The sequence below is a fragment of the Pectinophora gossypiella genome, chromosome Z (genome assembly GCF_024362695.1).
Source record: "Pectinophora gossypiella chromosome Z, ilPecGoss1.1, whole genome shotgun sequence".
Taxonomy (NCBI): Eukaryota; Metazoa; Arthropoda; class Insecta; order Lepidoptera; family Gelechiidae; genus Pectinophora; species Pectinophora gossypiella.
This window is the reverse complement of record NC_065433.1, coordinates 22997715-23013836: the sequence shown is the minus strand read 5'-3', so window position 1 is coordinate 23013836 and position 16122 is coordinate 22997715. Positions and strand designations below refer to the sequence as shown.

Genomic DNA, 16122 nt, shown 5'->3' with positions numbered 1-16122 from the left:
TTGTTTGCATTGCGCACTTACTTTCATATACGAAAATGACAAATTGCAATATTGCTTTCTTAGATGAATTGATTCAATGTGGCCACTTTAACCCCCCCAGATCAATAACCGAACTAGTCTAAAATATCTACTGCACGTACTTTGATAGTAGTGATGTGCCGGATCGTTAAAAATGTATATCCGCAGATACGGATCTGAATACGGATATTTAGTGTAAAGATCCGCGGATACGGATACGGATCTTTATTTTCTAAATTATTTATTTGCCAATCTAGATAATTTGATTATAAAAAATAATAATTAATTGTAAATATTAATATAACAATACGTCTTAAGTTTATTTTCTTATTCGATATTATTCTATTGGTGTCGGCGCCCGCGACCTTGAAACGATAGTTGACGTCTTCGCTCGCCGCAACGTCAGGCAGGACACGTTTTAACTTGCATTGCGCGGGTAGTACTTTTGTTTTGGTTATGGTAAAACAATCTGAATACAATTTTATAGTTTTTTTATTTAATAATTCTACTTAATCACCTGAAAAAGATCCGTAAAAGATCCGCGTGAAAAGTAACGGATACGGATTTTTCTTTTATCTCGGATATCCGCGGATACGGATATTCGGAACATCACTAATTGATAGTATAGGTACAAATTACTCGAAATGGCTGCAATTTATTAGGTCACACTGTGGAGTCACCTCGTTCTATATTTATATAAATAAAGTAAGAAGCAATAATTGAGTGTTGCTTTCAGATATGCTCATATCGTATCGCCGCTGGGGCAGCCCCACACGACAGATGATTAACTCGGTCTTAAAATCCATGGTCACCGGTAAATTGCAGTCGTTTCTACACAATAAAGCTCTTAGTCTTGGTAGTTTTAGAACGTAACAGTACTTTATAAGTTAGCTATAGTACTTTTATACAGATAATTAGATTATCCAATTAAAGTGAGACTGCACAAAAGTGTAACGTGTAGATTTCGAATTTGCGTTGGTAAAAAGTTGTTGATGTAGAATCGTATTTACGGCCATTTAAAACTAAAGTTAAGTGATTAAGTGAGGAGCTCGGTGGCGCAGCGGTAAACGCGCTCGGTCTGCGATTGTTGAAGTTAAGCAACTTTCGCAAAGGCCGGTCATAGGATGGGTGACCACAAAAAAAAATCGTCTCGAGCTCCTCCGTGCTTCGGAAGGCACGTTAAGCCGTTGGTCCCGGCTGCATTAGCAGTCGTTAATAACGTTAATAGCGTGATGGTTTACTGCCCGATCTCCCTATCCATCCTTAGGGAAGGCCCGTGCCAGCAGTGGGGACGTTAATGGGCTGATGATGATGAAAACTAAAGTAAAACACAGAGGGGGTGATATCGGCGCCCAATACGAATTGGTGGGGGCGGAGAGTTACCATTCTATACGTAGTGTTATTCTTTATTCTATGCTGAAAGTTAGTACAAATGTTTAAGCGGCAACTTCGTGTACGGCGAGGAACGTTTACTTAGTATACAGAGTGTTAGTGACATCGTAACGAATACTGAGAGGGATGATTCAGAGCATGATTCTGAGTTTATGTCAAGCGGGTTTTCCTATGAGAAAATTTATGAAAATGTTTTTTAAAATTATTTTCAGTTCCATACTTTTGCGACGGAAAATTCTACTTAGAATTACGGTCTTAATCATCCCGCAAAGTTTTCGTTACGATGTCACTAACACCCTGTATTAGTTACTACATGGTGATACTTACATAAGAAGGTACGTTTTCTCAATCGGACGGAGTACTGAATGTGCTCACGCTGCTCCACTGCAGATTGGTGGAGAAACACCTAGTGGTGTTATTTTTCTGAATAAACTAGACCGAGAGTCCCGAAACGTATGTTGTGAAATTATTGGACATAAAATCATAAGACTGAATCTAACGTGACAAATACACGCGGATGATTCATCACCAGAATCTTGTATCCCATTATGTTTGACCTAGTTGAGGGCCCTGTTGTCTTGTCTAATATAGTGAGGTCATAGAACACAGTGCAGTAACGTGTTGCACTAACACGAGTGTATAGTACTACTGTCTATAGAGGGATCTCGTAATAAGATCTTTGCAAATATACATTTCTCATCAAAAACATTGAAACGCCTCACAAGTTTGTTTCGCAAGTATTACCTAATTTTAGGCAAAAACAATTTTAAAGTGGGTAAATATTTTTTAATATTAATGTTACAAATTATAATTTGAATAAGAATAATTTATTGTGAAACTGTGTATATTACAAGGTCCTAATATTACATTGATTTTTGTTCCAACAGTTTGGCCATGTCGGACGTACAATATTACAGATGTCAGGAAATATTTTCAATAACAAAATTATGGATAGGTACTTGAAATTTTTTGAATTTTTTTTAAGCTCGTGTTTGTTGAAAAAACTATTCTAATATAGTTCTCAGTGCTTTTGATGAGAAGTATATTAATATTGTCAACGATCATATATTTATGCTTCACAATGGAATAATAAAGAGCACTTGGCGTGAATATAATCGATGTTTTTATAGTCTACGGATAAACTATGACATGAAAAAAAAAACAATTGTGTAAATAATGCATGCTTAGGCCATACATAAGTTAAATACTGACCAATATGACTTACGCCATCTGACCTATGGTAATAGATGAACATATGTACTAAATACACTGACATACTATGAAGAAATAGACTCACAATCTCTAAGGATTTTTTTTTTCTAATAAACGTCCGAACCTTGTTGAAATACGTAAACATACATTAAATATAAACATTTATTTTATGGTTGTTAAAATAAATAACAATATCGATTGTACGATCACGTGTATTAATACACTTTGAAACCATGTCACTTTGACTTTAATGACAAATTAAACCCCAAGTCTCATTAAATGTCAAATGTGATAGTGCGACGGGGTTCTAAAGTAGGTACATGATATTGCTCGTGACTGTACAGTGTCGTCATTACATTACTTTTTAAATTCGACCAAGACACGCCGTCGCTTAGTGTCGAGATGCTCCGCGGACGCTTTTTTACTATTTGTTTATATACGAGTTCAATGATTGTTTTCAATATTACGGTCATTAAATAGGAGATGATACGCATGTTCTACAACAAATATGTCAATAATTGATAAGAATGCAGAAAGTTCGATATTGCGAAATAGCATTCATCGAACAAGAAATGTGAGTTGTTCGATGGATGCTTCGGTCAACCGTTCGTCGGTAAAGGATGGGTTCGATACAAAGTTGACTCGGAAGAATGATCGTTCGTTAAAAACATAATTCGAAAAATATTTCAGTCGAATAAGCAGTCATCGAACTACTGACATTCGAACTAAAGTTACAGACCCCAAAAGTTGTTTGTAGTTGTTGCTCTGCTCACCCCAGTAGAGACAACGAGCGATAGTTTAGGTGTTCTTAACTTGCCAAAAGGTGTGATTCTGGGCAAATGCGAATTTGTTATATAAAAAAGGAATAATGTATTAACTGTTAACACACGTGACTTTCAGAGGCGTTCCGCGCGCCAATGTTCCGGGGGGGTGCTGACAAGAATGGATTCTCCGTTGGCTACTTCAACAACTTCAAAGAGGTGTTCGGCAACAGACCGAACCTCTGGATGCTTCCTGTCTTCACCAGGTAACATTTGCCCACTATCCTTTCACGTAAACCACAAAAAAACCCACAACCTAAGTTCCAAAAAAACACAGATTAATGTACAGATTTATAAGAAAATCCAATTTCTCTAATAATAAGTAATTTGAATGAGCATGTACAAAGGGTATGAGTCCATGCATGCGACCCTATGTGTCACTCGTAGGTGTTGATGTGTGTTACCCTTTATAATACGGCCCCAATGTGTGCATGACTCCCAGTAGCATGGTTTTTGATGGTAACAATAAGCGCTCCACGCATACCTAATTGGACAAAATTTGTCTGATTTTGGCGCTGCCTAGTGCCGTTTGTCCCTGTCAAAAACTTCGTTCTTGTGTGAAAAAAGAAGTGAATGACCAATTCTAACAACTGACACCCGAGTTATACACTTACACTGGTGTTTAACGAATCTGACCAGCATAATGTAGGAATGTCTAAACACTAATTTATAGGCATGTCTGAGACAGTTAAGAAGAATGTCATTAACACGTCTATGTCTAACCTGTGTTTTTGTGACGTCGCGAGTCGGAGGCGGCTTGTCCGCGATCACCCGCGCTACGATTCATTGTCATATCGACGAAGTCATCTAACAATAACAAATAAGTATCAGTGGCCAGGGATTGAAACCGTCGCGGTGTGGTTACGTCAACTTATCACCTTACGGGGCGGCGTACGGTTTCACGTCAGGATTAAACTATTAGAATATGTTATAAATAAAGCCGCCGCTTGATTTACCTTCAATTTCAATAACACGAATGTAAATGACAACATTCACTCGGTATTCAACCCCTGGTCCTCATCCCACAGCTTCCTTGCAACTTATGTATCTAGGCCGACACACTTATATTATTATTTAGTTTATTTTTCATTTACTAACCTGCTTTTGTAAGGGTTATGCCCTACAATCCCTTATCTACAAAGTGTCGCGGATGGTCGAGAAATGTTGTTATGACAGCCCGTAATTGATGTTTGATACGCGCAGACATATAAATCTAGCAAACAGTTGAATCTATAGAAGCTGTTATAATACGAACTGGCAATTAACAGTGTTGAATGAATTTGTAAAGGAAACCGCAATAACATGATGGATTGTTAATCCAGCGTTGAGTGCGCCCACCGAGGGGTATCAGGCGACCGTCCGCGTCACTGTTGTGTCACTGGTATCTTAAAGTAGTGGTGTTGTCAGCCTGGGGGACGGGTGTGACTTCCCCGTGCGTCGCGAGCACGAGCTGCAGGCGTTCACCACGCCGCAGCAGGAGCCGCATGGCTACGAGTCCATGGGCACCACGCGGTCCAGGTCAGACCCCAACGGACAACTCGCAGCCAGCCCGCGACACATACCTTGAGAATTCACCCGCTACACACTCGCCCCACACGGGGGCTTAAATTCAAACGTGCAATTCGATTCTGTAGCTGAACACCGCGAAATAGCGTTTCAAATTATTTAAAACAATAATAACAATTACGAGGAACATTGCTCAGGGCAATGTCCGATAAAACAATCTACTTGAACTCCTTACACAAAAGTAGATAACACTTTTGGAAGGGTAGATCATAGTGGTGCTATATACATATAGGTAGGTTTGGATATAAAATTACGGCTTTCTTATAAACTACTTATATATCGTGACCGGTGTAGATGCATCGAATTTTTTACGAATGACTTTTACTGTACATACTTACGTGCTTTAGTGATGTAATGAAGTTAAATTAGTATTTAGTCTCATGCTTAGTCGTTCGAAGTTTCTGTGCCTTGAAATGTTGGGTATGTTAGTATAAGTATTGAGTATTCTTCGCGTAAAGTATCTTGTCATAACAATAGGTTCAGTCACAAAACTACAAATTACAAGTTTCCTGAATGACTAATCTCTGGATTAACTTTCGGTGACAATGTCCTCTCAAGTTACGTGTACGCGGCTGACGTGTGCGTTGAAAACATAAAAGCAATTGAAATAAATTACGCAACAATGACCGTGTTCCAATAATACAAAATATTTGTTAAAATTTGCAATTGCAATTAGCTTTTTAATGCATTTATTATTTCTGAGCTATATACAACACACAAGACTGATAAAGTTAGAGAAAATACTGTTTATATTTTGTAAGTATGTTTTGTGCACAATAAACTTTTTCGTTCTGCATTTTGTTTTTTATTTATTTTTCACAGCGTTTTCGTTGTACACCGCGATACCGAATCCAGCTTCTTGATACTAGAGAGCAATGGCGGGTGGGTTGTTTGCTATCGATTGCGGAGCGCTAAGCCGTCCGATTGCGTTCAGCCTCAGCTATCTTTTTCTTTCAAATTCTTTTTACTGACTAGTTTTGGTTTTTAATTTCTCCCTCGATAGCATAAAATGCCACTCTAAATATTATTTATTAGCAAGCAAACGGATACAAGCAATGATCAGAAGTCGTTTGTGTGCTGTATACTCAATACTCATTCTGAAGCTTCCTCTTTTCTTCTCTTGTTCTCTCAGTCTGTCTCTACTTCAGGTGCTACAGATTTAGTTATTTTATACAACTTTTATTTCAACCAAAACTTACAAATCCAGTATCCAGTAAAGGTAATAATAGATGTAAATGGAAATAGCCTTAAGTATCTACATTTATTTACTTCCATATCTATAATAAGCGGTAAACTTTCGTTGTTGTGAGTGTAATTTGATAACAAAATTGAAAAATCTATAGCACCGCGTGAGGTATCGCTTTATTTGTGTTTGTCCCGGGTTTGCCTGTTTACATGTAAGTGAAGGGTTGGAAATTGAGTTGTTTATTACCGTTTTAGCGGCGAGGTGGGCCACGAGACTGAGAGATGGAGACTTTGCCCCCGGAAGGGCCGCACCGTCCCGCAAATAGTATAAGGAAAAGCCTTTTTCCATTTTACTACTATTTTATATTTATTACATAATAAAAATTTTCGACTAATTAAACATGCTTTTCATTCATTGGCGTTCATCGGAGTCGAGAGGCGGCAAAATTTAAGTCATTCACTTCTTTTTTTATTACAGCTGAAATATGTTGACAAATTATTATTTGGAAATTGATGTGTCCCTTTGCATGCTAATTTTATTTTCGGCGGCGATTATAAGTTTGCAAGCTTTTTAGCTAGTTTAGATGTAAGTAGATAGCGTCGTTCACGTAGTGCGCGCACCGCCGCCGCCGCCCTCGGGCACTGTAGTTAGAGCAAACACTGAAAGCTACGAGAATGTTACCGTTCACTCCTGTATTTACTCGTGTAGACGCATGTCAATGTTAGGTTTACACCTACAAATATTTATGTACTACTTTGTAAACTATTGTTGAAAACTATGTGATACGATTAAGAACAAAAAAAAGGCAATATCTAATATTTTTAGGTGTACAAATCACGTCACGACATTCATGATCAGCATTATAGCTTTGGACGTAATTATAAGTACCGTGTATAATGTGTGGGTGGACTGTAGTTTCGGGGACGGAATCGTGTACCCGCTGCCGCAACCCGAAGAAGATACGGAGTCGCTGCTCAGCTCCGAGCGTTGGGACCGCTGGGGCGAGCGCGCGCGACCCTTCGACGAGCGCGAGAGTTCCTCGTACGACGAACTATGAACGCAGCATACAATGTACGAATCGGATGACCACACCATCCAGAGAGGCAAGTTTTGCGCACACATTTGTAACTATATAGATATAAGACACGGCAATAGATATGGGAAACAAGAACGAAATTCCAATGCGAATATCGTCGCGTTATAGAGAAAACCACATAACCGTCTTTTTCAAAAATCACCCTCTGACGTGATTTTCTTCAACAAAACATCGAAACATACACTACTTTCATTCCAGCAGGGCTAACATGCGCGACGTGATAAAATTATCGCGAGTCGACAAATATTGTCGAAATCGTTAAGTTTGTCGTGAAACCGATGTACCTAGCATTTTAGTAAAAAAATATATTTTTGCATACTTTTCGTATTGAATCCTTTGTCAAATTCACGTCAGTTTAGGCTAAAAGTCTTGTATCCAAGCTCATTTGGAAGATACAAAGTGACAGTATGGACATATTATGATAAATACATGGTGCCATGTTAGCGTTTATCGACAATTTATCGGGTGTTGTGGTGTTTTGACAGAACAACATGACTGTTTGGTTTGCCACGTTAGCACCAATCGTCAAAACGACATATAATGACCGTGACAAAATTTTACGTTGCGCATGTTAGTCCTGCAGGTAAAAAGCGAGACTGCATTTTTTTACAGCTTGTCTATTGCGTGGTTTTGTTAACAAACCAACTTACGTGGTTTGCACCATAAGGTGACGGTATGTTTCTCTCGTTGCGCGGGTTTGTGACGAAACTGCTAGCGTTTAATAGTGTGTCGAATAAAGAAATCATTTTTGAGATCATTGTGTGCGTAATCAAGAGAGAACAGTCAATTTGGTGCGAGGTAGTCGATCGCAGCTGGCGCTTGTATTTTCTAATGGTCTTCGCTGGTCTGCTCTGCGCACTTTATTGGACACTTGGTTCTAACCGAAATACGTTCTATTAATAATCTATGCGTTCATAGAACCATAATGAATAGCCGGACTCTGACGTCATCATTAAGTAATCATTCACAAAATAGTCTTAGCCATCCTTTGCCTTAGTAGAATAAGATTAAGAAAATCCTGCTAGGTATCGGCAATAATACTTGTAACTATATTCCTCTCTGCTGTGGTCATCTGATTGTTATCTGTGTAATAGCGGTTTGATGCACTTATATCGATTAGTAATGATAAGCCTTCGAATCTAGGCAATGTCCTCAATAGTTACAGCATTCTGCACAGGAACAAATAGAGAGAGTAAGCTTAATACTATTTAAGCCTTTGTGATATTCACTGATTACTTATTTTATTAACAAAGCAACTATTAATTGCATAATAAAGGGAATGGAGTACTAGCTACTAACCGGATAGATCCCAAGTATAATTTATAAGTAAGTACAAGCGATTGTCTACCTCGTTAGTTAGTCGTTACAAAGTCAACTCACATTCCCTTTAATTATCAAACTCGCGATAATAAGTGCTGAAACAATGAATCGGGTGACTGTGTGCGTTGCTCATAATTATCGGAAGTTTGGTGGTAAAAAACATTAGACCCATTTGCTGTCGGGTTAAAATGTATATTGATTTATCGGTGCTGACGGCTTGATTGAAATTAATGTGAGATTGGTGCCGGTTCTGGCACTTAATTTAGTCTGCCAGCTCTAAAAATGGTGTCTTTCACTTACAACGAGTGCAAGAGAGAGAAAACTAGTTTTAGAACTGAGATACTAAATTAAAATTCATTACGGCCCTGATTCTTGCAGACGGCACCTAATTTTATTTTAAGTTGTACCTGTCAATTTCTTATCCGCAGAAAAGAAAAGTGACGGACGAAGCTGTTAATTTTAAAATTAATAATGGAATGAATGAATAACCCGGGCGAATCCAATGCGCAACTCACTGTTTATGCAACCCGCTTGACGTGTGTTATCAACTTTGAGAGGGTCGTTTAAATTCTGCCTGTTGACGTGTGTTCCTTAAATTTTATGTCTGTCCCGTCCCTTTCGTTTACGGCGGATAAAAAAATTACGTGCATAATCTAAAATGAAATTAGATGGTGTGCACGGTAATAAGCATTTATGTATTGTTTTTTTAATAAAATGTATCCCAATCGAGGGCTGTAACGTTTACAAGAGAGGAAAATAAAATAGAACTTAAGTAGAGTAAGCATTTGTGTGTAGAGAATCAAGTGACGCTTTATATTAATTAGGAGATCCAGAATGAAGCTATCCAAACCTCAAAGAAACAACAATAATAACATAACATTAAGCAAGCCTCCGACTGTAATAAATAACAAATATGTAAATACTATTTAAAAGCCAGATGAGCTTTACATTTTTAATTGGCGCACCCATCAAGTGTTTCGTATGTGAGATCGTGAGTTGAGTTAGGGGCTAGCCAAGTTGCAAACGTGTATAATTGGTAACGCATAAAACATAACAGCTTATATACGTCTCACTGCTGCGCACAGGCCTCCCCTCAATCAACCGGAGGGGGTATGGAGCATTCCACCACGCTGCTCCATTGCGGGTCAGGCTCATTTTGAGGTATTCTTAGACGGTAACGCATAATTCTTCTAAATTAAATGACCAACTTATGTCAAATACAATGCGTTATACGTTATACACATCGAAAAGTTTGCTACTTGGCTTGGTGTGCTCTGAAGTGCAGAAAATTATCAAATCTTAATGGTTGTTTGTAAATGTGACTGATAGTTTTCCAATGAACAGAAATTCTTGAAAAATATGCTAATCCGAATCAATAGTCTGGACGATTCAGCTTAGCGATTAGTGCCTACCTATTTTGAATATTTACAGAATTGTGAAATCATTGTGATCATAAGTAATTTGGAAATGAAGGATATTGCAAGTATTTTATTTTGGCGTACAAGCTAAAAGCAATGATGTTACACAGACAGGGCGATAGTGACACCGTAACGAAAAAAATACAAAGTCTACTTGATTGTACTAAAAGCGACATTTTTAATTAAGATTTAGAGGCTTGCTGCTCCGTTCGCCTTGTTCAATTTACATCGATAGTTTTTAATAATTTGTCATATTTATTTTAAATTTAGGTTCTATATAGCTTAAAGCACAATATTGGACTGAAAATAAATAAAAAAAAAAACAAATGTACCTGAAACTGTACTACAGTACTAGTGGGAGCAAATGAATTTTCCGACAGGAAATTCCACTTGACATCAATTGTTTTTGGTAAGGTGTCATCAACCTTTTTGCCTAAGAGATATAATAGCATAGTTTTCAAGATAATCTTGCAGTACTGAAATACTTGTTGGGTTGCACCCGCTGTTATACTTTACCTCAAATTTTGTCTTTCCATTTTCTTATTATAATAGTTCAATGTTGTTGCTACGTAAAATTAAAAGACGTAAGTTAAAATTAAGTTAGTTGTTTGAGGTTTACGCGGCTATTATCGGTCATCCCGTGATCATGGCACTTGCAACAGTGTTGAAATATCGGGAGTCTCATATCCCTGATTTTAACGCGGTAAGAACCCCGGTATTGTGTTTTAATTAAGTTAGTACCTACTTAAATTCGCACGACAACGAGTGATGGTAACTAATAACGAGTTATGGTGAGATGAGTGCATCCAGGGGTCCTGGGTAACGACCTCCATGGTCTAGTGGTTGAGCGTTGGGCTCACATATCACTAAAATTACTTTGATGTCCCTAGTTTGGTTAGGACATTACAGGCTGATCACCTGATTGTCTGCAAGTAAGATGATCCATGTTGCCGTTGGTCCCGGTTACTACTTACTGATGTAAGTAAGTAGTCGTTGCATGAGCCATGTCAGGGGCCTGTGGCGGCTCAACAGTAACCTTGACACTAGGGTTGATGAGATTGGTACCCCACAACCAAGTACAAAATGTAACATTCATGGTCTGACCGAACGAATCAAAGTAGAAAATAATGAGCAATAATGTTTGCGTCCTTCTCATAGATGTGTGGATACATCTTGTAGAAGTGTATTATAGAATAGAATGATGGAAGTAAGTGCAGGTTCCAAAACGTTCAAGCCTGAGTTATACGGGTGTTTTAGTGCTCTGGTGTCATCGTAAAATACCCTAGAAACGTTTGTCTTTTCGAAAATACCTATGTAAGTTGGTAACGTACAAAGTTCCAAATATATATTTACAAAAAGACAGAATATTTTTGCGGTGACATTCATGAATATTTACGTCTGGTGGTTTGAAACTCACCCGTATAGAGACAAGGATCTTTTGGTTCGTGGCCATAATTGGACGCCGCACCCATACGGTCGTAAGGCTCAAAGTCCTTTTAAAATCCAAATCCCATTGTTTAACTATTGTGTCTGGAAATCCGGGCCTTACGAGGATACAGTCGCATCCTGTGAAATCCACATAACTTGTCAGTTGTTATTATGGAGAAGGTATAGTGCACTCCAGCGCCCTCCTGTCAATGATATCGACACGGAAGAAATTCTGCGGATTTTAATGGAACTAATTGATGGCCGCAGGACCTCTTTCGTGGCGCGGACTCGTGCCGATACGAGATCCTTATCGACCTATACAGGTGAAAAACCTTCACTGGCGCGTAGCGTACGCCTATATCATTGCTTGTTATTGTAAGCGATGAAGAAGCGACCAGTTTTTAGCATTACACCGATTGATGTACGGTCACGAGTATCGATGTTTCCATTTTGAAACAATGTCACATTAACTTTTTGACAAATGAAACCGTAGGTAAGTCTCATTGAATGTCAAATATGATAGTGCGACAGGGTTCTAAAGTGGGTACATGATATTGCTCATGATTGTACATTACACAGGTATTCTGATGTTGACTCAAAACTTCCTCTACTGCATCCTTGGTTGAATCGACCTTAAGGAAGACCTCGAACTCGGCTTAAAATCGGTTTTCCTAGACGGCACTGTTCAATAGTAACCCTGACACCAGGGTTGATGGAGTTGGTAATCCACCTCACAACCCACACGATAGAAGAAAAAGAAGAGAAGTGTCAACTTTCAGCTGAGGCCGAGTCGAGTGCAGGAAGTTTCGAGAACGTCTTAGAATGGTGTTAGTCTCTCCAAGCTCAGGTACACCTGACTATCAATGACATACCGTGCCTTTACATCTTACAATTCCAGTTCACTTAGTCTTAATGATACTTTTACATTTCTCGCTTTCAGAAAACACAATTATGATCATCTCTGTTAGATACGTATTACAATAGGGTTATATTAAATATTGCCATATTTTTACCACTGCCCATATACATAGTGATTATTATGAAAATAAACTTTAATATACTAGATTTCAGTTTCTAATAAAGTTTTGTCAAATAAGATATAAAGTTAGAGTATTATTTAATTTATTATGTTAGGAGAGCCTACAGCCTCACTTACAAAATATTATGTGGGTACGTAATCAAAAATGTTTCTAATGTGGATACGCTTGAAAATAAATGACACTACAAAACAAGGTATTTTGGAACACGAAACATGGGGGTAGAGATTTCCAATTGGTCTGCTTTATTAGAGCGCAATTTAAAAACTATTAACAAAGTAAAGAAGCATATACGTTGTCATAATTTATATTGCAGAGGTCGCTCTCTTTTGATCATTAGTCAATAACAAGCAAGATGAAAGAGAGAAAAAAACAGAAGTAGCCAAATCGCCTGCTTAAATAGTGTCATTTTTTTAGTACCACATTCGCATAATTTTTAATAAGTACACATATATTTAGAAAAAAGTTAAAAATAATTGCTTAATATTATCTATCACAAAATTCTATTCTAATGTTACTCTGGGCGATCTGCATTTTTTACGTGTAAGTTAATATTAATACTTTTTTGATAATTAAGTCATTTGTAACTTTAGTAAAAATTGTATATTCTAATCTTTGGCTGTATTGTAGTTTCCTATAATTAATATAAGATATTTTGAAGTATATTAATGAATTAATTTTATTATTATATTCTCTTTAAATTGTATTTTTTCAGTGAAGCAAGTTAAAAGAAATCAATAAATTGTTTGCGCATATCATTATAAAACAATGTTACATTAAAGCAATGTAAATAAAAAGTGCTTTTAAGAAATAAGACTGGGTTGAAATAGATTTAATTCAAGGAAGTTTAGGCCTTAAAATAACAAATGGTCGTTTTTGGTAGAATTTTATTACAATGACGTATATAATTTTATGTTGTTATATTTGTAGCGTATAGTCAGGAATGGTGGTAGAAAAACTCAATCCATCGTCGCGTTTTCTAATGAACTGATATCTTGTAGAGTATGCAGCACCGATAAAGCAATTCATAATATCGAGGAGTATTTTTTTATAATATATAAGGACAATTAGAAAGGTAGAAATATTGGAACTTTGCCTTTGGAGTAGGGCTGCATTGACGATGCCACTTGGTACACTGAATACTCGATACTAGGGTATCAAAACCCGGTAGACTGGATTGTCGATAGATACCTTGAGAGTACCGACGTCGCAGAACGGAATGTACAGAGCTTCACCGGTACTTGGCAACAGTCTATCGTGATAGATATTCTCAAGCCCGCTTCAGAAGATTGCAATTTAACTTTCTTTTGAACTTCTATTACTTATATCTAAATTAGAATAAGTCCTTTTATATTCTACTTGACATAACATGATCAGAGTGCACTCTCGCCTCTTACTCTCATATCGTACTAAGATGTGTACTTTTGGAGCGAAAAAGACAAATTTCCCGGCTTTTTCGCGCTGGGCATGTGTTTTATCTCTGTCCAAATTCAAAACTATTTTTATTCAGTAGGTAACATAGTTACATAACGAACGTCTCATCCGCCTAAAACTATTGCAGCTTCTCACAACCTGTATAGCCGGGGAAAAGAAGCTGCAAGAAAAACCTCGGCGCAGGGCCGTAGACGTTCTTTAAAAAAAAATAAACATAAAATATTGTTATACATTTAAGTAATTTAGCTGCCTAATATCATTTTTGTCCTAAAGTCCTTTGTTTAGTCTTTTTATACGTACCATTATTTTACATGATTTTACTAACATAAGACTTGAAAATAATTAATGTTATTTGTCACATTATCACTTAGGTATCGAGTTGATATTCTGTAGTAGATACGGCGCCTGTGCTTATTGTTATAATGATATCAAGTTATAATAGATTATGCTACAAAAAATAATTGAAATTTGATTTATACGTACTTATTTTCGATGTTTATCATTATGGTACATTGCCATTTGCCACTGAAACGGGCTTCGGAGATACTCTGTTAATCTTGAGGCTATTTTAGTATATAAAGAAGTATAATTGTCGCAAGATCACCATAGTAACATAAATAATAAAGAGTAAACATTAAGGAATGTGTATAGTAAATTATTTTGGAAGAAGCCAATCGTCTAGTGGTTCGAGAGTGAGAGAATGAAGAATGATTCTTATAATATGTTTCTTCAAGGCTGAATGATAATATAGTCACTGGTAAAAGATAATGTTATCTGGTAACTGAATGTGGTCTGTACATAAATGTATGTGTAGTAGGGTTGAAGAGAATAGCTAATCACGTGTGATAAACAACACAATAATCTCACGGCTTATTCCCCAATTGGGGTAGTCAGAGATTGGGTTGGAATTATAACATTTACGTATAGTTCAAAGAATAATAGTTAATAAGCAGATCGGTGCAATATTAGTTCTGGCCGCTTATTTGAAATGAGATTAGAAAGACGGTTAAATTGGTGCTAATTCCTGTAGACACCATCTCATTTTTTTTAAGTTATAACTGTCATTTTATTATCCGCCGAAAAGGAAAGGGACAGGCATAAAATTTATGGAACACACGTAAATTTTAGGTAGAAATTTAAAAAACTTAATTGGCCAATAACCAGACAGAATTGAGTTGATAGCACGTGTCAATCGGGTTACATATCAGCGAGACGCCTATTTTATACGCTCGGGTTGTTCATTTTAAAATTAACAATCGTCAATCAACCGTCCCTTTTCTTTTCGGCGGATAAGAAAATGACAGGTATAATTTAAAATAAAATTAGGGAGGGCCTGCAGGAATCGGGGCCAATATGAAATTAAAAAGTAAAACAAACAGCTGTTAAGAGTAAGAGAGACTTTAATAATTAATAATAAGCTTTTCAAAATCTGGTTGATATTTAGAATATTGGAACTATACTTTTCTGTGCTATTATGGTGGTCCTGCAGACTATTTAAGATTAACCTGCAATAACCTGTAGGCTAGTACAGGCTTATATTACGCAATAGTACAAAACCAAGTGTATATAACATGATAATATTTATTGCTATGAATTAGTTTAGAGGCGCTTTACTATTTTGGGTGCCAATTATCTATTTTGAATAGTTGTTAGTTAAATAATCTAAAGTTAACTAGCTTGCCTTGGAAACTTACTTATTAAGTCGGATTAGGAATTTATTTTGGAGAGCTTGCTTAGTCGTTGTCATAAGCTATGTAAATAGAGAAGTAGATAGGTTTGATGCCCTCTCAGGGTACGATGTACGGAGTGAAAGGAAAATACAAATGTGGAATCGAAACAACGACTATAAATTTAATATAACACCAATAAAAATTGTTAGGTGTAAGAGCGAGGTTTCAATAATAATTTTAAGGCATCACCTTTTTTTTAACCATCACTTTTTTATTATAGATATTTATTTTAAAGTTTTGTAGAAATTATAGTTGTACTGTTAGTACGGAACACGATCTATGCATTAGTTAGTCACTTCCATGAATTATTGGCATGATTTGTATCTATTTTTATACTATAAAGTATGAAGTTAATATTATATAAAGATTATTTATAAAGCATAGCATTATGTGCAATGATTTTGTAATTTAGGTACGTGATGTAAAATAAATTGAACAAATGGAAAGTATTTTCTCATTTTACC

The 16122-nt window shown here is 36.8% G+C and overlaps 1 protein-coding gene across 3 annotated transcripts in view; it reads left to right on the top strand.

Annotated features, from left to right (window-relative positions):
• The window catches only part of LOC126380358 (palmitoyltransferase ZDHHC2-like), a 30400-nt gene extending 14296 nt beyond the window's left edge, over window positions 1-16104 (top strand). The window contains exons 6-8 of one of the 3 annotated variants that reach the window (XM_050029733.1): window positions 3523-3649; window positions 4851-4961; window positions 6450-6594. In XM_050029733.1, the coding sequence (XP_049885690.1) occupies window positions 3523-3649; window positions 4851-4961; window positions 6450-6525 (314 nt within the window). In that variant the 3' untranslated portion in view covers window positions 6526-6594. Of the gene's footprint in view, window positions 1-3522; window positions 3650-4850; window positions 4962-6449; window positions 6595-7110 lie in introns of those variants that run through there. The other 2 variants (XM_050029734.1, XM_050029736.1) reach the window with 2 other exon arrangements.
• The last annotated feature ends 18 nt before the right edge of the window (window positions 16105-16122 follow it).